The sequence below is a fragment of the Oncorhynchus nerka genome, linkage group LG9a (genome assembly GCF_034236695.1).
Source record: "Oncorhynchus nerka isolate Pitt River linkage group LG9a, Oner_Uvic_2.0, whole genome shotgun sequence".
In the NCBI taxonomy this organism is placed as follows: Eukaryota; Metazoa; Chordata; class Actinopteri; order Salmoniformes; family Salmonidae; genus Oncorhynchus; species Oncorhynchus nerka.
Window position 1 is genome coordinate 38,748,057 of NC_088404.1, and position 21,897 is coordinate 38,769,953.

A 21,897-nucleotide genomic window follows, 5' to 3' on the forward strand; every position below is an offset into this window, starting at 1 on the left:
TTCACAGGGAGCTTTGTACAACAAAATGTCAGTTGGAACCATTCCAGAACCGCTAAAAGTCCTCTATATAGGGGACTTAACATCTATTCGAAAAAGCACAGTTATATTTCATTACCATGTCTTCCCTACTACTGCTCAGTTTGATAAAACATGGCTTAAGGACTGAAGGTAACTGCCAAAATAAAGGAAACACCAACATAAAGTGTCTTAATAAGACATTGGGTCACTACGAGCCAGAACAGCTTCAATGCTCCTTGTCATAGATTCTACAAGTGTCTGGAACTCTATTGGAGGGATGCGACCCCATTCTTCAACAAGAAAATCTTGTTGCAATTTGGTGTTTTGTTGGTGGGGATGAAAAACACTGTCTCAGGCGCCGTTCCAGAATCTCCCTTAAGTATTCAGTTGGGTTGAGATCTGGTGACTGAGATGGCCATGGCAAAATCTCTGAAACTGGAAACACTTATCTCCCTCACTAGCTTTAAGCACCAACTGTCAGAGCAGCTCACAGATTACTGCACCTGTACATAGCCCACCTATAATTTAGCTCAAACAACTACCTCTTTCCCAACTGTATTTAATTTATTTATTTATTTTGCTCCTTTGCACCCCATTATTTTTATTTCTACTTTGCACATTCTTCCATTGCAAAACTACCATTCCAGTGTTTTACTTGCTATATTGTATTTACTTTGCCACCATGGCCTTTTTTGCCTTTACCTCCCTTCTCACCTCATTTGCTCACATTGTATATAGACTTGTTTATACTGTATTATTGACTGTATGTTTGTTTTACTCCATGTGTAACTCTGTGTCGTTGTATCTGTCGAACTGCTTTGCTTTATCTTGGCCAGGTCGCAATTGTAAATGAGAACTTGTTCTCAACTTGCCTACCTGGTTGAATAAAGGTGAAATAAAATAAAATGGTTCACATCGTTTTCATGTTCATCAAACCATTCAGTGACCACTGGTGCCCTGTGAATGGGGGCATTGCCATCCTATATGGGCATAGCCATGGTAGACAAAATAATGGGCAACTGGGCCTGCCCAGCATTTTTATACATGATCCTAAGCATGATGGGATGTGAATTGCTCAGGAACACTCGAGTGTTTCCTTTATTTTGGCAGTTACCTGTATGTTTTAAGCGTAGGGAAATATGAGTATGTTGTGTTTACGTGGAGTTACTGCTCTCTCTCTCTCTCTCTCACCCACATACAGAGTATTGCCCTTTCTTATTGCCAAGCTATTTGAGAGGGCTCTGCTAAAGTCTAGTAGTCACAGGGCAACCTAACATTGATACATGACTGAGAGTATATTTATGAAGCTCCCTCATATATATATACACACACACACACACACACACAGAGAGAGTCCCTGTCATTGTGAGAGCAGCTATTTCTGCCATGGTCTCTCAGGCTCAGTGCCTTGAGAATAACATGCTAATCTAGGCTCTGTGCAGTGTGCTCAGCCAGCCACTCTCTGGTGTAAAAGTCACACAGAATTAAATTGTCCTGCTTTCTCTTTTTGAACACAGCCAGATAGGTCTGGGGAGTGTGGACGGAAAGGGGAACTTTGCTCACCACTGTCAAATGAAAGGGGCCACTGACCCCAATTAGACTGACAGGCCATTACGTCCTTCTAAATCTAAAATTCCTGAATCTGTCCCTGTATACAGATGGAATATGAGACTTATATGATGACTATCAACTCAGAAAACAGGTAACAAAAAGTTGCCTTACAAGTTCCTTGTCAATACCACAGCATACCACCCTGCATACCACTGCTGGCTTGCTTCTGAAGCTAAGCAGGGTTGGTCCTGATCAGTTCCTGGATGGGAGACCAGATGCTGCTGGAAATGGTGTTGGAGGGCCAGTAGGAGGCACTCTTTCCTCTGGTCTAAAAAAATATCCCAATGGCCCAGGGCAGTGATTGGGGACATTGCCCAGTGTAGGGTGCCATCTTTCGGATGGGATGTTAAACGGGTGTCCTGACTCTCTGAGGTCATTAAAGTTCCCATGGCACTTATCGTAAGAGTAGGGGTATTAGCCCCGGTGTCCTGGCTAAAGTCCCAATCTGGCCCTCAAACCATCACGGTCACCTAATAATCCCCAGTTTACAATTGGCTCATTCATCCCCCTCCTCTCCCCTGTAACTATTCCCCAGGTCGTTGCTGCAAATGAGAACGTGTTCTCAGTCAACTTACCTGGTAAAATAACGGATAAATAATTATTTATTTTTTAAACTGTGTTTGTGCCAATTTTGTTTGATTTATAAAAGACACAGTTAATGCTTATAGCAAATACCTGTCATCAATAGCTATATACTAAGTATGACACACATATACATTGACACACTTTCTCCGTCCTTGCCTTCTGAGCTCGTTCTCTCCATCCCCAGAAACACACTAAAATAGTCCAGTTCAGGGAGATTTCAGAGTACTAGTAATAACAAGCCTGTAAGTTAAGGAGCCTTGTTGCTATGTTGCTTTGTTATTGTATCTAAGTGCAAAGTGGGTCCAAGTATCCCAGAGTGAATCAGAGCTCCCACACTCTGCTTCTTATCCGGACGGGATGGGTAACCTTTCTGAAGTACCCCTGACAGATAACGTGCAGTGTTATCATGTTCTTTCCCCCGTTATCATGACAACCGCTGCTCTCTGGAGCCATGATGTTAGATTTAGAAATCTGGACAGAATCCAAGAGGATTTCTCAAAGGAAAAAATACATGAAACTTGACAGTGAGAGAGTCCCACTTATCCTAAACTTTTTCCTCTTTGGGGACTATAAAGGAAGCCTGACTCTGACATGACACTCAGAGTTTATGAAAGGGGAAAACAATGGCTCACACAAACATTTGTAGTTTTTCTCCATCTTCCTGTTGCAATAGAAGTCCTTCCATTACATAGTGCAGCAGGGAGAACTGACGAAAACATCCAAGGCCAGATGGCTATCTGCCAGAGTTTCCCCGAGCCCTTTACTCTGCCGTTTCCATCGCCAGGCAGGAAACATTGAGCACTCACTTTCCTTGGTTCCACAAAGTTCTGTTGACATCCTGTGATTTATGTTGATTGTGGAAATGTTTGATAATCTTTCTCATTGTTGTTATCAAACACACGTGTGTGTGATAACAACATTACTGTTTTCTATGGTTACAGTGCATTCAGCAAATCTGCTCTGACATAGATAAACAAAGTGGTCGTTCCCCACTCATTTCCATTGATTAAAGAAAGTCACTCTTGATCATCACTGCTACTTGAGTTTACCTTATAAACCTATTAAACCAGATCAGATGCCAGGTTTGTTATTGTTTGGTCATAGAAATACCCTGAGATGTGCTGGTCAGTGTCTACTCCCCGGGGTGAGTCAGATAGACTGGTGTTATCTGAACCCTGGTTACTAGAGGGGTTATTTCTGGATGGGAAGAGCTCTCTATAGAATTGGACAGGAAGTGTTTTGATACCCCTCAGCTGTCTAAGTGTAGCTCTACCTTTTCATATTGTTTGTAGACAAAAAACAACCCATCAGCCTCCCTACTATTTGTCATACGTTCACACAATTAGCGCTGTAGTCACTAAGTGCTTTGAATTTGAATGAACTTTAACCTCAGATTTTGTGCTAAATAATTCAGAAGTATGTCATATCCTTTCCTATTTAAAATCATATCTTACCCCACAGTGAACCTTGTTGTTTCTGTTTCAGTGTCTGGACATTCAGAGTATCCTGTATGGCTCTCAGCATAAGAAGACAAGAGCCACGCAGAAGACAGTGGACATGCTGGCCCAGTAAGTCTGCAACCTCAGTAATGACCATCGATACCAACACATTATACATCCAATGCATTTATCAATAGAAACATTGTTGTGAGAGAAAGTAAAATAGTGACTTTAATGTGTTGGCAAAATGATAAAGGGCATTCCCTACACTGTCTGCCCTGTTAAATATATTAAACCCACATTGTCATTTACAGTAGTGTATGTTTTTCCAGGGCGCCCGAGGTTGCTGGGAGACAGAAGAGGGAGGGTAGCCTGAAAACAAGGCCTCCTTTCTGTGCAGTCCTACCTTCTTATAGCAAGGCAGGAGGAAACGCCAACATGTCGGACTCCTAACATGCCATCAGAGCTGAGCTGGATGAATGAGCCTTGGCCCTCTAAGAAAATAAAGCCTCTCCCTTTGTCGCAAGGAGAAATTCTATGAATTGGAAATTAACCAAGAAGACCCCTGGCAATCCTTTCTGTTTTCATTGTGCATTCTCTGCGAAATTAGTGTCAGGCTGTTGGCAGGACAACGCAGACAGAACTCCTCAGAATGAAGGGAAGGTTCTACAGCTCAGGAGAAGAGCTGCAGCGGAGGACTCTGTCCCTTCCCTGTCTCTCTGTGTATACAACGAAGACGTTCAATGTTATGTTTATGTTGTATTAATAAAGACTCAAACTCAGGAAACACACTCAAGTAGTAATTTAATTGTTTTTGCAATATGAAGAGGTGTCCAAACAATGGTTGAAAACTCATTCTCACTAAATTCACTAAAAGAAGAATAAAGTAGGCTAATGCATGAAGCACTTACTTTCAATATGCGAATAACACCAATGAATCATGAGGGTAGCACATCCCCTTTTTAAACATTCAAAATTGAGGCATGAAACGCTCTTTTGCACTGCACCATTTTTGTGTTTAAACATGGCACATTGGGTAGTTTGGAGGTTTAATTTCACCTACAATGTTGCGTATCAAAAAGGACTGCCTTTTTGATAATGTTCTTAAACACAAAATGAACCTACAGTATGTAAGTGTTTTGGCCAAACGGGGTGTTTTATAAAAGTCTTTCACGCTATATTCACACACTAAAGAGATGTTTAAGGACTTGTACTGTGAAAGGCAAAACCTTGTTTCTAATGTATCTGGGCACTTAAGTACAACAACAAACCATTGTCTATAGCTAACATCTTTCAACTCTAAAGTGCTCTACTTTAGGTCATTTGCGTTCAGCTTTGTCACAAAACAATTTGTAAAGCAATTATATTGTATTTTCACACTCTTTATGCTCTGTTATAACAAGACTGTGCCAAGTAAGCATAATGTGAAAGATCTGTGTTCGGTGTTTCTGCTCTGGTGCAGAGACGAACTCTAAAGCAGCTTATTGAGGAAGAAGACGGGGGTTGTGGGGTGAAGTCATATTGGAGGTGTTTTAGTTTTTCCACACGCGCGCAGACACACACCACACACACACAGGCAGTGCTACTAAGCTGGTGCGCTGGTCCTAAAATAGCCACGGTGGTACACACACTAACTCACCTCTGAGCCAAGGTGAATTCTGACACTGGTCACCAACACAACATGGCTCATGCCGAGGCAATTCATATGTACTGTGGTTTACTGAAATTAGATATACAGGTGTCTTCTCAGACACTAACCATCTGCTTACCTCCTCATTCTCTCTAGCTCTCTGTCTCTATTCATTCCTCAAGTTATTTCCACCTAGTTTAAAGCCTCTGTCTGTCTTGCTACCACTGCCTCTACAAGCAGAGAAAAACACCTCTCTTTGGAATTCAAGATGGCCGGATTACTTCTCGCCGATCTAAAGCCATTTACAGATTAAAAGATCATGGTGAGGGAACCGGAAGGATAAACTATAAAATTATTTTGAGGGACAATTATTTTAAACGTATAAGTCATGTCAAACATGCAAAGTGGTGATCAGAATCACTCGATAACACCCCATTTGATTTGACAAATTGCAGTTAAAAAAATGTCTATTTCCAATTCAAATGATTCATAGAGGGTAGATTTCATTTGACAAGACATGATACACTTACTTTTATGCCCTATCATAAACACATTCCTATATATCCATCATAAGCACTGTATTGGATGATTCCACTTATTAACCACAGGAAGTCCCTCAGCAACAAACCACTAGCTTTAAATGTGGTTCCAAATATCATGGCATTACAGGAAACAATACGTTTACGTTTTTTCTTCTAGCTACATACATGTTGAACCTGTTTTAAGACTGCAATCTTAACCATAACAATGAAGGATATACATGTATATTAGCATCATTCCATATTTGGTTAAAGTATCTCAGGCAAAAGAGAAGAGAGGCCTAAGCAGTGTAGTACAAGTTAGTACACAAATATATACACTCCCTACATATTTATTTGAATGGTGAAGCTACTTTTTTTTTTTTGGCTCTAAACTTCAGCATTTTGGATTTGAGATCAAATGTTTTATAGGAGGCGACAGTAAAGAATGTCACCTTTTATTTGTGGGTATTTTCATACATATTTGTTTTGCCATTTATAAATGAATGCAGTTTATGTATCTAGTCCCCCCATTTGAAGTTGTGATAAGTATTTGGAAAATGTAATTAATAGTGTATTAAATTCAGGCAAGTTTAGTATTTGGTCCCATCAAGCTTGTGACTACAAATTTGTTAAATGCATTTTGAAGTTTGTTTTGGTCTTATTTTGGATTATGTTGTGCCTAATTGTAATTATTGGTACATAATGTATTGAGTCATTTTGGAGCCACTTTTGCGGTAAAAAAAATCATATAATGTTTCTGAACACCTCTACATTCATTTGGATGCTACCATGATTATGGATAATCATGAATGCATCTTCAATAATGATGAGTGAGAAAGTTAGAGGCATAAACATCATACCCCCATCAAAAAAGCATTCATTCATGATTATCCAACATCCTGGTAGCATCCACATTCATGTAGAAGTGTTCAGAAACATGTTGTATTCTTATTTACAATAAAAGTGACAAAACATTATTTACCATCAATTTCTATTGGGCACAACATATAATCCGAAAAACAAACTGTAAATGCATCCAATAAGTTTGTAGAGTCACAAGCTTGATGTAGTCATTGCGTGCTAGGAAAATGGGACCAAATACTAAACATTTGACTTCATTTAATACACTATAAGTGCATTTGTCCAATTACTTATGACACCTTCAAATGGGTGGACTATATAAATGAAGTGCATTCATTTATAAATGGTAAAACAGATATGTCAAATAAAATGTTATACAGGTAAAATAAAATAAAATAATCAAATACAACAGGTGTAGACCTTGCAGTGAAATGCTTACTTATAATGTATGAAAATACCCTCAAATAACAGTGATATTCTGTACTGTCGCCTCATATAAAACATTTGATCTCAAATTCAAAATGCTGGAGTATAGAGCCACATTAATGTTTTAGCTTCACTGTATAAATAAATAAATAGAGGAGTGTATCTAGCAGGAAATGAATATAACATATTCTCAAAGAGAAGCAGAGAGCAGTGTGAAAATGGGTAACCAATGCTATTTCACTTTTTGATATACAGGCAGGGCTATAATTTGTATTCTTACCATGATTGTAGGCATCGCAATTTATGAATCGCAACTAATGACGTCACTTCACTGTTCGTTGCAACTGATTGACTGGTGTGTGGCTTAATATGGGGAGTAATGTAATAAAATGATCTAATTTGAATCAGATCTCATCTTCATTAGATTCAAGATAGACTGTGGCAACTCTTTTCTCATGAGTGACCTTCAGTGGGGGATCCTGTCCTTGGCCGTTATTCACATCCATCTGGAAGGAAAAGGACTTATCTGATGGCCCCAGCTTGATGTGCTTCTCAGTGACTTCAGTCGTGGACTCTCCTCCCTGTCCCTCACTGCTAGTCACCCAGCCCATCTCATTTGTGACCAGGGTGAATCCTCCCTCTGCTCCAAGGCCGGAGTTGGAGGAGCGTAGAGCCGCCATGATCTGCTCCTCAGATACATCATCCCCCTGCTCCTCCAGCAGCCCAGAGTCCTCCAGGGTTGTTGAGCTCTTGAGCTCTGCCACGATAGTCGTGGTTCCGTTATTGAAGGACTGGTGTACTTTCTTGATGTCCACAGATATGTTCTGAGGACCATCACTGCCGCCTCTTGTGAAGAGCGCCAACTCTTCTTTCAGGCTCCCTGACACTGTTCCTTGGAGCTGCTCTAAGGCTCCCCTCAGCTGCTCTTTGGGGTCCAGAGTTTCCTCTCTCAGGTATCCAAGCATCGACTCCTGTACTGTGGGGGAGACATGGATGGTCTCCTCTTCAATAATGCACTCAGGGAAACTCTCTCGCGCCAAGGAGTGGTCACCCTTTATGTGCAGGCTGTCTGATGCAGGTCTGCAACTATCGCTTTCCTCAACAAACATTCTGTTCCTTGAGAGTCCCCCATCCTGGTAGTACCTTTCATCTGAAAGGTCGTCCACCACTCCGTAATGTCCATATGATGCAATACCACCACCCTCCTCAGGCTCTTCAGGTGTAGAGACAAAATACTCTTGAGACTCTTGGTCGTGGCTGTAGTATGGAGATTCACTATCTCTGGAGTCTTCCTGGACCTTCACAGATCCACCATTCCTGCCATAGTTTTCATCTGTCATGGAGGTTTTCATTACATCAGCACCACTCTCATGGTATTTGGTGCCGTGGGGGTAATTCTCTAGTTCTTCAATCTGGAAGAACATTGAAGAGGGCTGGGAGAACTTGGGTGTGGACTTCTCCTCAAACTCGTACTCCTCGTCACTGTAACCCTCCACTGGTTCCTCAATGATCTCCACATTGACAGACTTGTTTTCCATGTCCTCTCCTCCATGCAGCCCAAGGCTGAGAAGGTTCTGAATCATGTTTCCTGTTTCACTGCCCTTGATATCCTCCAGTGACACGTGTTTCACTCCCTTGCTGAGCAGTTGTTCCAGTGCAGAGTCCTCTGACATATCCAGCTCCTCCTGGACCTTGGACTCCAGGATAATCTGTGTCTTTGTTGACCCGTCCTCCTGCTCCGTTTTCTCCACATGGTAAGTGATTTTGGAGTCTGGAGATGAGCTGCAGACCATTCGATCAAAACCAGCAGGTTTCATGACCTTATCAATAAGTTCTTCCATAGACACAGAGTCTAAGACCATCTCATCACTTGTTGTGGTGCCTGCAACGTTGCCCTCTTTGGCATGCATCTTGACATTCTGAAGATGAAATACATCGCCTCTCACCTCTCTTTCAACTTGCCTCTCTCCTTTCTTTTTGCTGTTCTCCTCCGTGTTTCTGCTCAGACTCATCATTGGTGGTGACACTATTCTCACTGATTTGATGTCAGCAGTGGGTGAGGCAATGGGACTGGACTTGTTTGCTGTGCCTCGAGAATGGCCGAGAGAATCCTTAGCTGAGTGTTGTGACACCTCTTTGATTCTCACTCTCCTCTCCTCCACAACTTTTTTCTGAGCATCTACATTCTTCTTGTCGGTACTCTGGGCCACAGGTTTAATAGTAGAGGATGAAGAGCTGGAGGATGCAGACTGGGATTTAGTGAACGAGACCATGTCCCTTCTGGCTGCAGGACTCTGATTCCTATTGTAGCTGCTGCCTGTGACTGAGATAGGTATGACCCTGGAAGGACTGGTGCGACCATACTGAGATGGAACAGGTGATTTTCTCAAGCTTGAGGTTGGTTCCATGTATCTCACATCCAGATGCTTCCTTACATCCTGTCTGGCTGAGGTGGAAACTCTTGGTTTGTAGTGTTGTGGAGGCCTCATCTTAATATCTGAGGTAGAGAGTTAAGGACCAAATTAATATGATTATAAATCCTTTATATAAATACATTGGGAAATGTTTATCACTGCATGTATATACACTGAGTATACAAAACATTAACAACACCTGCTCTTTCCATGACATATAATGATCAGGTGAATCCAGATGAAATCTATGATCCCTTATTGATGTCACCTGTTAAATCCACTTCAATCAGTGTAGATGAAGGGGAAGAGACAGGTTAAAGAAGGATTTTTAAGCCTTGAACATTTGAGACATGGATTGTGTATGTGTAACATTCAGAGAGTTAATGGGCGAAACAAAAGATTTTAGTTCCTTTTGAATTGGGTATGGTAAGAACTGCAACGCTGCTGGGTTTTTCACACTCAACAGTTTCCTGTGTGTATGAAGAATGGTCCACCACCCAAAGGACCTCCAGCCAACTTGGTACAACTGTGGGATGCATTGTAGTCAACATGGGCCAGCATCCCTGTGGAATGCTTTCGACACCTTATAGAGGTCAGCAACGGGTGTGGCTGAAATAGCCAAATCCACTAATTTGAATTGATGTCCACATACTATATAGTATATATACAGTACCTGTCAAAAGTTTGGACACACCTACTATTTCAAGGGTTTTCTTTATTTTTACTATTTTCTATATTGTAGAATAATAGTGAAGACATCAAAACTATGAAATAGCTCATATGGGATCATGCAGTAACCAAAAACGTGTTAAACAAATCAAAATATATTTTATATTTGAGATTCTTCAAAGTAGCCACCCTTTGCCTTGATGACAGCTTTCTTTATACACTCTTGGCTTTTTCTCAACCAGCTTCATGAGGTAGTCACCTGGAATGCATTTCAATTAACAAGTATGCCTTGTTAAAAGTTCATTTGTGGTATTTCTTTCCTTTTTAATGCGTTTCAGCAAATCAGTTGTGTTGTGACAAGGTAGGGTTGGTATACAGAAGATAGCCCTACTTGGTAAATGACCAAGTCCATATTATGGAAATAACAGCTCAAATAAGCAAAGAGAAATAACAGTCCATCATTACAATAAAACATGAAGGTCAGTCAATACGGAAAATTTCAAAAACTTTGAAAGTTTCTTCAAGTGCAGTCGCAAAAACCATCAAGCGCTATGATGAAACTGGCTCACATGAGGAACGCCACAGGAAAGGAAGACCCAGAGTCACCTCTGCTGCAGAGGATAAGTACATTAGAGTTACCAGCCTCAGAAATTGCAGCCCAAATAAATGCTTCACAGAGTTCAAGTAACAGACATCTCAACATCAACTGTTCAGAGGAGACTACGTGAATCAGACCTTCATAGTCAAATTGCTGCAAAGAAACCACTACTAAAGGACACCAATAGGAAGAAGAGACTTGCTTGGGCCAAGAAACACGAGGAATGGACATTAGACCTGTGAAAATCTGACCTTTGGTCTGATGAGTCCAAATGTTTGATTTTTGGTTCCAACCTGTTCTTGCCATAATATGGACTTGATCGTTTACCAAATAGGGCTATCTTCTGTATACCACCCCTACCTTGTCACAACCCACTGATTGGATCAAACGCATTAAGAAGGAAAGAAATACCACAAATTTACTAGGCATACTTGTTCATTGAAATGCATATCAGGTGACTACCTCATGAAGCTAGTTGAGAGAATGCCAAGAGTGTTCAAGGCATCATCAAGGCAAAGGGTGGCTACTTTGAAGAATCTAAAATCAAATATAATTTGATTTGTTTAACACTTTTTTTGTTACTACATAATTCCATATGTATTATTTCATAGTTTGATATCTTCACTATTATTCTACAATGTAGAAGATAGTAAAAATAAAGAAAAACCCTTGAATGAGTAGGTGTGTCCAAACTTTTAACTGGTACTGTATGTGTGTGTGTGTGTGTGTGTGTGTGTGTGTGTGTGTGTGTGTGTGTGTATATATATATATATATATATATATATATACTGAACAAAAATATAAACGCAACATGCAATAATTTTACTGACTTTACTGAGTTATAGTTCACATAAAGAAATCAGTCAATTGAAATGAATAAATTAGGCCCTAATCTATGGATATCACATGACTGGGCAGGGGCACAGCCATGGGTGGGCCTGGGAGGGCATAGGCCCACCCACAGGGTATTTGGAAAGTATTCAGACCCCTTGAATTTTTTACGTAACAGCCTTATTCTAAAATAGATTAAATAGTTTTTTTCCCCTCATCTGTCTACACACAATACCCCATAATGACAAATCAAAAACTGTTTTTTTATTTATTTAGCTTCTACACCTGCATTGCTTGCTGTTTGGGGTTTTAGGCTGGGTTTCTGTACAGCACTTTGAGATATCAGCTGATGTACGAAGGGCTATATAAATACATTTGATTGTATTTGATTTATAGAAAAAATAACAAACTGAAATATCACATTAACATCAGTATTCAGACCCTTTACTCAGTACTTTGCTGAAGCACCTTTGGCAGTGATTACAGCCTTGAGTCTTCTTTGGTATGACACTACAAGCTTGGCACACCTGTATTTGGGGAGATTCTCCCATTCTTCTCTGCAGATCCTCTCAAGTTCTGTCAGGTTGGATGGGGAGTGTAGGTATTTTGCACAGCTATTTTTAAGTCTCTCCAGGGATGTTCCATCGGGTTCAAGTCTGGGGCCTCATTTATAAAACAGACTTACGATCAATTTTGATCTTAAGTATGACTTTCGCAGAAAACGATAAGTAGTATAAGTAGTTATTTATAAAACCTTAATTTGACCTGGAAATTATGTTATCTCTATGCAAAGTCTAGACTTGACGTAAGTGATTTTCCTACTACTTATGCACGGCTATTATTATTTCCCCTTGCAGTTTAAGGTCAGACCCATTTCTTTTTCACATCAGCCACAGTTCTGTCTTGCTGTCCCACCTCGTTCACGGCAGTGGTGACACACTCCCAAGCTACCTGTTTGGTTTTGTTTGTCAACCCACTATTTAGTCCACCGAATAATACGTGTTGCCTGTCTTCAATCTCCTCTACCATCGCCGTGATCTCGTCTTCCAAAAAGTTCGCTTTTCTCTTTTGGTCCATGGCTATTCCTGACTAAACCCTAATTTGTGCTAGCATTCTATGAGGGGAAATCGCTGATTGTAAAGGCATTTTCAGGTGCTGTCAATTTTAAGTTAATTTGAGATTCATAGATCACAGTAAGTTACAAATGGGCTTCTTAGAACCTGTGTAAGCAAGGTTTTTTATGCTCAGTATCTTTTATGAATCAAACGTAAGGACACCGTCGGAAATTATCTTATGACTAAGTTCAAGTATAAATCTAAGAACATTTTTATAAATGAGGCCTCTGGACTTTGGCTGGGCCACTCAAGGACATTCAGAGACTTGTCCCAACGCCACTCCTGCTTTGTAATGGCTGTGTGCTTAGGGTCGTTGTCCTGTTCGAAGGTGAACCTTCGCCCCTGTCTGAGGTCCTGAGCACTTTGGAGCAGGATCTCTCTGTACTTTACTCCGTTCATCTTTCCCTCGATTCTGACTAGTCTCCCAGTCCATGCCGCTGAAAAACATCCCCATAGCATGATGCTGCCACCCCCATGCTTTACTGTAGGGATTGTGCCAGGTTTGAGGTTTCCTCCAGACATGATGCTTGGCATTCACGCCAAAAAAGTTCAGAGAAGAGAATGTTGAAGAGAATGTTGTTTCTCATGGTCTGAGAGTCCTTTAGGTATCTTTTGGAAAACTCCAAGCGGGCTGTCATGTGCTTTTTACTGAGGAGTGGCTTCCGTCTGGCCACTCTACCATAAAGGTCTGATTGGTGAAGTGCTGCAGAGAGGGCTGCAGAGAAGGATCTGGAAGGTTCTCCCATTTCCACAGAGGAACTCTGGAGCTCTGTCAGAGTGACCATCAGGTTCTTGGTCACCTCCCTGACCAAGGTCATTCTCCCCCGATTGCTCAGTTTGGCCGAGCGGCCAAGCTGTAGGAAGAGTCTTGGTGGTTCCAAACTTCTTCCATTTAAGAATGATGGAGGCCACTGTGTTCTTGGGACCTTCAATGCTGCAGAAATGTTTGGGTACCCTTTCCCAGATCTGTGCTTGGACACAATCCTGTCTCAGAGCACTACGGACAATTCCTTCCTCCTGGCTTTGCTTTTGCTCGGACATGTACTGTCAACTGTGGGACCTTATATAGACAGGTGTGTGCCTTTCCAAATAATGTCCAATCAATTGAATTTACCACAGGTGGACACCAATTAAGTTGTAGAAACATGATCAATGGAAACAGGATGCACCTGAGCTCAATTTCGAGTCTCATATCAAAGGTTCTGAATACTAATGTCAATTACATATGTCTGTTTTTTATTTATTTATTACATTTGCAAACCTTTCTAAAAACCTATTTTTCGCTTTGTCATTATGGGGAAATTATGAGGAAAATGTTTTATTTAATCCATTTTAGAATAACGCTGTAACAAAACAAAATGTGGAAAAAGTCAAGGGGTCTGAATACTTTCCAAATGCACTGTATATATAGTTTGGGTAATTGAGTAAAAGAAAATATTGCTACCAATAGGATGTCACCTACTGAAACATTTGAAACATGTAAATTTACTCTCAAGTGTATAGTAACACAAATTTCCCAGCCAAAAGCGTGACTTATTTGAAAGGAATGTACAATACCTAGGACTCTTTCTCTTGACTGCAGATGTTGCTGATGCTCTCCTTCAATAAGTGCCCTATAGAAAAACAAAAGGGCATTAAAACCAAGGATAAATACATGGTAATGATATGATTGGATTTGCATTCTTAGAGAAATATTGCTTCTTCAAAATTAAGCACCGTTTTGTTTTCATACAATTACAATCGCCTCACAGGAGAATGCTGATCACCCTGCTCTGCCATCTCAAACCTCAAATCAAACACAGAGGTAAGCTACCAGACGATGAACACAACCTATGGACCTGGCCATATACAGAAAAGAGCAGGTCAACAACAACACTTTACTACAACAGACCAAAAGACATGAACAACAAAGACACTATACCAGTAACGTTGACCAGCTCACACGCCCCGGCAAAGCATTGGCTCCACAAAACAAGTTTTGGAAAACAACATCTACCATAGGATACTTTTCTGAAGCTATAACCCCTCTGAAAGTCCATGGTGTGCCTCACAAAAGGCTCCGTAAAAATAACAGCTACAATGCACCGCTGTCTACTCTCTACTATAGATCCTAATGTGTTAACCTGCACGTACACTAACATACATACCAGCTTTCCCACTACCTCTCCAAGGAAGACATTTCATTTCTTGCAAATATTGTAAACAAAGTGCAGATGTGTCACCCTAAGTAGGCCTACTACAAGAGAGCTCAATTCAGAGTCTCGGGAGACCAGGGAATTGTCTGTAAAAATAGCCTTGAAATAGGCCCCAGACCAGGAGAAATGAAAAGAGACTCTGGAACATACCCGAAAAGAGACCAGTGTCCGTATTACATTTCTGAAAGAACTCTGGACAATGGGTAAAAAACAATATCATTAAATGTCATTGCTTTATATAAATAACCATGTGCATCGACTAAAGTAGTCTCTGTTATGATAATGTTGAAGTGTTCTTGAAGTGATCCACTGTGACCAATGGGAATTGTAGTGACATAGTAATAGTCTGGCATTGTCATTACAGGGCTCAACAGGTTGACATCTATCAAGTAATAACCCCTTTTTGAACACTTTTTTCTATATGAAAAGCATATATTTCCTGTTCACCGAAAACCAAACTATAACAAATAAGCCAAAATATCCCTACAGATATCACAATGTTTTAGACTTTTCTGAAGCTATAACCCCTCTGAAAGTCCATGGTGTGCCTCACAAAAGGCTCCGTAAAAATAACAGCTACAATGCACCGCTGTCTACTCTCTACTATAGATCATAATGTGTTAACCTGCACGTTAAACATTAAACATTGTGATATCTGTAGGGATATTTTGGCTTATTTGTTATAGTTTGGTTTTCGGTGAACAGGAAATATATTAACTAGGCAAGTCAGTTAAGAACAAATTCGTATTTTCAATGACGGCCTAGGAACAGTGGGTTAACTGCCTGTTCAGGGGCAGAACGACAGATTTGTACCTTCTCAGCTCAGGGGTTTGAACTTGCAACCTTCTGGTTATTAGTCCAACGCTCTAACCACTAGGCTACCCTGCCGCCCCAATGTGGATAGCATCAGGAGTTAATATAAGTAAAGGCTGTGTGGAGGAATGCTAAGTGCCCCTGCCAAATGGGAGGGCAGCAGAGCATTTGCTTTGCAGCTACAGTGAAGGGTGAAATCACTATAAATACATTCCAAGACCAACAACACTGCAGCATTGAAGGATCTGTGTTGGGCCTAACATGACAGAACTAGCATCAACAGGCAAAACAGTTGTATTATTATACATAAGGCTGCTTTGTAATTCCATGGTACCATTAAATTGCGATATTAAACATATTGTTTTTACACAAGCACTGTCATCTGACAGTTGATTAAAAACCACAATGTTGTATTCCTCAGAATCAGCATTGTCAGCCAGCTCCTCTGATTTCCCAAGATAGTAAAAAGGGTCTCTCCACAGGCAGAATAAATGTCACAGTAAATATTAAGGCTGCTATGGGTTGCATTACAGTCATTTCTACTACAAGTCTCCATAGTGGTCTCTATTGAACTCAGAAAGGCCTAACCAGAACATAAGAAGACCTACCTGTAGTAAGCCACCTCCATGCCCAGATCCATCTTGACCTGCAGGAGCTCCTGGTGGTCTCTGACCTTTTCTGCCATGGTGTTGGCCAACATTTCCCGCTCCCTCTCCAATTCATCAATAATCACCTGCAAAGAGACCATGGAACAGAATTGTGAACCTGTACATTCCCTTCTATCCTGTTCTAACATACTTCTATGAGACTATTATAGGGATGGTCTACATTTATTTTGTTCATTGCAATATCAGGTAGAGGGAATTAAGATAAGAGATGGTGCCCTGAGTATGAATATAAAGACATCTTTCAGGTCACAAATGACTGTTCAGGTTTGTCCCTCTACAGTACCTATATGGTCATGCATTGAACTACTTGTCAGTTTCAATAGTACTTGGTTCACCATCTGACCCTCCTTGTTTATTTCTAAGTAGGTAACCGATTAAATTGTATTGAGCGTGTTAGGGTGAACTTTAGCAGTGCTGTTGTGTTGTGCACCTGTTTCAAGGCCCTTGAGACACCTTCCCTAGAGAGAGCAATAGTAATGCCGTCTTTTTGTAGGCACTAACGGGGGCTAACTTCGCCATGGCTTGTCGGCCGAAGCCTATGGGGAAATGAATGGATTTTTTGTAGGTTTTTTTGATAAATGCTGAAAAATAAGGTCTGTGGTAAACACAGGCTTAAGAGATCTAAAACACATTGCACCAAATGTGGATCTAGCGTTTGTTCAGCGTGCTGTGTTTTAGGGACCACCCGCTGTAGACATCTGACTGACACCATTTTTTCACACAATTCTACATGTAAAATTGGTGTGCACTCGGATCGCAAATTAGGTTCAGGGGTGCTAAGTACTCTCGGCCAGCAAACGGTGTTGGTGTATCTGAGCCTTATATGTTTTGTTCTAGTAGATCATCTTCATCAGCTAATGTCACTTTTTTTGAATGTTGAAGCATTTATGTAATCACAACTAGCACATAAATGATTCATAATTCCTAAAGGTCATGTTAACTGACGCGCGCGAGCGAGGTTCGCAAAATAAATGTACACATTCATGTTACTCAATCATTGCACCCACACTGCTCACACGTGCCAACGAGCGTCTGTGTAGCCAGGTGCTAAAATAGAACTTGGTTCTATTTGTGATGCTTAACACGTTACAAGTCCTTCCTCTCCCATCTCCTCATTGGTTTTTAGGAGCATTTACCCACGTGGGTGATTGAAAGACGAACTGAGGTCCACACTCCAGTCCAGTTGGTGGTGGTAATGCACCTTAAAAATGGTTGCCGCCATATAAAGTCCAAAGAAGAAGAAGCCTGAAGGAGGAGAGACTACTAGAAACTAACTCGGTTTACCCTTTTATCTGTTGATTAATTGTTGGAGTAGAGGACCTTGTGCATTTCAGGTAAAATAACAACCAAATGTTTATATTCCAGGACGAATTAGCTAGCAACAGCAAGCTAACTAGCTAAATTGCCATAAATGTTGGCTTTTCAACCTGTCCCAAAATTAATATAGTTGGTTTAGAGTTTGTTTTGATATTTCAACCTGCGTGTCCTGATCGCGTCTGGTGTGGGTGGACAAAATTAACATGAACGAGCGCGAGTGGTGTGGTCAGCATGTAAGCCTGTGTTAACCTCAAACCTTATTTTTGGCTTTTATCCCAAAACTTCATTATTTTCCCATTAATTTCCCCCATAGGAATGGCTGAATGAACCAGATATAACTAATTTCTGTTTTTTAGGACTACAAGCTGGTGAGCTCTAGTTCACTGTTACCTCTCATTTAAAGGAGAAGGAGGATGGACTGGATGAATCATGGGTGATCCCTCTAACAGATCAGACGAATTAGTCAGCTCAACAACTGTCCCTTTAAGTCTAGTCTGACACTCACTGTCCTAGAGTGAAATATGGCATCCCATTGGATGAGTGTCAGGGTCAATTTACAATTAATTTATTGGGATTGCAACATAATTTTTAACAATTAGACATAACTTGAGAGTTTTACGACAATATCATGCATAACGTACATTTAAATTCAATGCAGTTGACTTGCAAATGTGCATGGGAGAAAAATGATTGACCTGCTTGGTATAGCTCTATCATTAGTAGGCCACTAAGGATTAGTCTCTGCATCAGCTAATTGGTTTAAGTGGCTGATGCAATCCTTTTAGTCTGTCCTGAAACACTGCACTGGTGCAGAATGCATTTTTCTCTGTGGTTATGAATGGAGTTTTGGGCAGTCCTTTTAACGGCATGGGCTATAAATCAAAGCTTCTGAGATTATTTTCTAGATTTATTTGCTTCAAAACCAGCGACTGTGTGTTGATATCATCTATAAAAGTGTGATCCCAGTGGATGAATGAAGGCAGTGGGTGTGAAACAACAGAATGTCACTCCCCACTGTGGTCCAAACAGGCCTGTCAGGGAACATGCACTGAATGATAGTTTATATGCAGTTGTGCACATTTAGAATCACAAAGTAGTACCATGACCCTTCAAGTTGGATAGTGATACTTCTGAACCACAAGGAGGTGTGGCTCATGTATCAATTCCACAGCTCCTGCAGTAACCTTTGCCCCTCTTTTTAATTCATGTGGGCCAATATGATTGGTGATTGAGGTGCACGAGCACCTGAGCAAGAGTGGCCCCTGCTGTTTCACTAAATGAATCAAGTATGCATATTTTGTGTAGTTTAAACATAACTTTGAAAGCATACAGCATACTGTGAACATTATCCATGAAGACATAGCTGATCAATTAGTTCAGTCATTTTCATTTAGATTTTTTTATTTTAATTTTGACATTACCAAACACTATAATTTATATAAAGACCCATCTGTCATCATAATAATTATGCATAATGATGTAAAATATGATAATGAGCTATTAAAAAACACATTGTGGATGTTGGGGTAGCTGCTCTTTCTCGTCAGATCGTGGGTGTGGCACCTAGAGGAGGAGGTGGTCAGCTCTTATGGAAAGGCTGGGCAATCTGTGCGTAGCACCCATCACGTTGAAGAAATACATTTTATGATCCATAAACAGATCCAAAAATAACACACATATTGCATTTAAAAAAAACTCTTCTAAAAAAACAGCATGACCGACAGAGAGTGATGTCTAAAGTAACATGGGTTGCAAACCCAATTTTCTCACCTGATACTTGGTGATGTCCCCATGGAAGTTCTCCTGCATGTCTATGAGCTGTTCCTCCAGGTGTATTTGAATCTGACCGTGCGTGTCAGCCTCTTTGCGTAATTTGTCAAACTCTGCGGCATAATGTATCTTTTCCCTTTGGAGATCATGCAGCCTCATCTGGTCGGCTTTGATCGAGTCCTCCATTTCTTCGACCTTCCTTCGATACATTTCGAAAGTGTCCATCCATCCATCGGCCAGGCTGAGGGCGTACTGTTGCATATCTTCCATCGAGACTCCCGGAGGGCCATGATACATTTTGGTAACATTAGGTCGTGAATGGACCTGGTTCTGAAGCTTGGTCATTTCTTGTCTGTGCGCATCCTCAATAAATCTGCACTCGTTCTCAAGCTGGAACAGACGTTCCTCAAGTGCATCATTAGTCTGTTGAGCTTTTTGAAGCTGCTTTTCACAACCTTTCATCTCTCCATCAATGTCTTTGCATACCACCTGCTCCTCACCACACATAGACTGTAACATCTGAAACTCTTGCCATAACTTCTCTCGTTCCATCTCGGCTCGGGACTTATCGAAGGATAGTTGCCCCACCGTTCTCCTCAGGTCCCGCATTTCGGCCATACATTTGTTGTCCCATTCCACCGTTTTATCTTGTCTTCTCTTGTTTATTTCAGTTATCAGGATTGCATTTTCATGCTCCAACTGCTTCGTTCTTGACAGATACTGGCCCAGTCTGTTGTTGAGCTCCTGTAATTGATGTTTTTCGGCATCGAAGCTCCTGAATTGTAACATTTTGTAATTTACAAATTGTACACCTTTGCTTCTTTATATTTCTATACAGGGGAAATGTTGTACTGGTCTTATTTGCAAGTGCGTTTGTGAGCAGAGCTGTGATGCAACTATGTGATGAGGGCTTGACTTGTCAAGTGCAGAAGGTGGGCGGGGGCTTAATTATGTGTTCTAACGTTCCGTTATCCTGGCAGATGTTAGTTGGTTAGAAATCTCCTTAGCTTTCACAATGGTGGGCTACAGCGCTCACAAGTGGAGAGACATTGACAATGCAACGGGGCGCGGTTCTAACATAGATAATAGCCTATATCACGCAAATAATTGTTTTTAATTAGGCTTTCATTAAACTATTATTGATTCATCTCTTTATAGACATACATGTAATCCATAGGTAGAGATTCTATTTCCTGAATGTACAGAATGCGCGTGGGTAAAATGGATGGGATCAGTTGCGCAAAATGGACGAAGTCGCCTTGGTAATAACTGGTTGGTGTATTTGTTACTTTTACAAGTTTTATTTCGAAGTTATATTAGTCTATTGTATGTTTAATTGACAGCTGAACAAGTTTGGGCGTCTGCTTTGTATGCTATTGTTTCGCTACTGGAACGGAGCTCTCTGGTGTTCACCTTTGGACGACAGTTTTGTTTTATTTTGATCCAGGTTTGGGAGCTTTTTGGTAATATTTAGTAAGTCCTTGTTGGTAGGTAGCTCCTACACAGCACGTTAGATCATAATTGTAAGACCCACGGTGTTAAATCTTTCTTAGAAATGATATGTGACCCACTGAAATAGCGTTAAACACTTTTCAAAGTGGTGATAAAGAACACCCCCAGAGTGTTGAGTCCCCAACACAGTGTGTGTTACAAATTCCGACTTAAATTAACACTTTATTAGAGCTGATGTTGTAACATTTTCTGTGTTAGGGAATAACATATGTAGTGTTACAGGGTGTAAAGCCTTATTTACATATTTGCCAGGGTGCCTTTCTAATGAACGTTAGAGCTGCCTACCTATGACTGCGTTTGTTAGTGACAGACACATGAATGTTTCGTGAATTAATTTTCAGTTCTCTAGCCTTCACTAAGTGACTGCTTAAGTAAATGTGTTTGAATTAAAAGTAAACCCTTCCTTATCATACATTATATAAGGCATTTAATTGTGGCCAAGTGTTCCCCCAACATTGTGGTCTGAAAATTCTGGCTCATGGGCCATATCAGACCCGCGAGTCACAATATGCTGGATGTGAAGTAATTTGTCATTCCAGTCATATAGTCAACATATAGTCAACAATTTGAACATTTCATCACCCATAATCTGCATTCAGAATGCAATTTGCCAAAGAAGACTACCTAAACCATCTAAACTAGAACAATCATCTCAGTAACATGTGCAATAAGTCCCCACTTACATATTGGATTAGTTTAGAAAAATGTAAGTTATTTCTCTTAGATGAATTAATCAATCAATGTGCATGCAGAACCATAGATATTAAAACATACTTTTCTAAAAATCAACCTGCAACAAAGCATGCTGGGAAATATGATGAAGCCCCTCCCATATATACATTAACTAAACATAGCCAAGTGACAACAACACCAAGCAATGTTGATTCAAATAACACTTAATTTA

The 21,897-nt window shown here is 40.6% G+C and overlaps 2 protein-coding genes across 4 annotated transcripts in view; one reads left to right on the forward strand and one right to left on the reverse strand.

The window, feature by feature from the left end:
* Positions 1-4,444, forward strand: part of ttc23 (tetratricopeptide repeat domain 23) — a 25,715-nt gene extending 21,271 nt beyond the window's left edge. For all 3 annotated transcript variants that reach the window (XM_029668060.2, XM_065022572.1, XM_065022573.1), the window contains 2 exons: positions 3,700-3,782; positions 3,986-4,444. In XM_029668060.2, coding sequence (XP_029523920.2) covers positions 3,700-3,782; positions 3,986-4,106 — 204 coding nt within the window. In that variant the 3' untranslated portion in view covers positions 4,107-4,444. The remainder of the gene's footprint in view (positions 1-3,699; positions 3,783-3,985) is intronic.
* Positions 4,441-20,389, reverse strand: synm (synemin, intermediate filament protein). Its single transcript, XM_029668059.2, has 4 exons — positions 19,482-20,389; positions 16,335-16,459; positions 14,276-14,331; positions 4,441-9,588 (listed from the first exon to the last, which is right to left on the reverse strand). The coding sequence occupies exons 1-4, from the start codon at positions 20,268-20,270 to the stop codon at positions 7,496-7,498; spliced, it is 3,063 nt and encodes a 1,020-aa protein (XP_029523919.2). The 5' UTR covers positions 20,271-20,389; the 3' UTR covers positions 4,441-7,495.
* Positions 20,390-21,897: the final 1,508 nt, after the last annotated feature.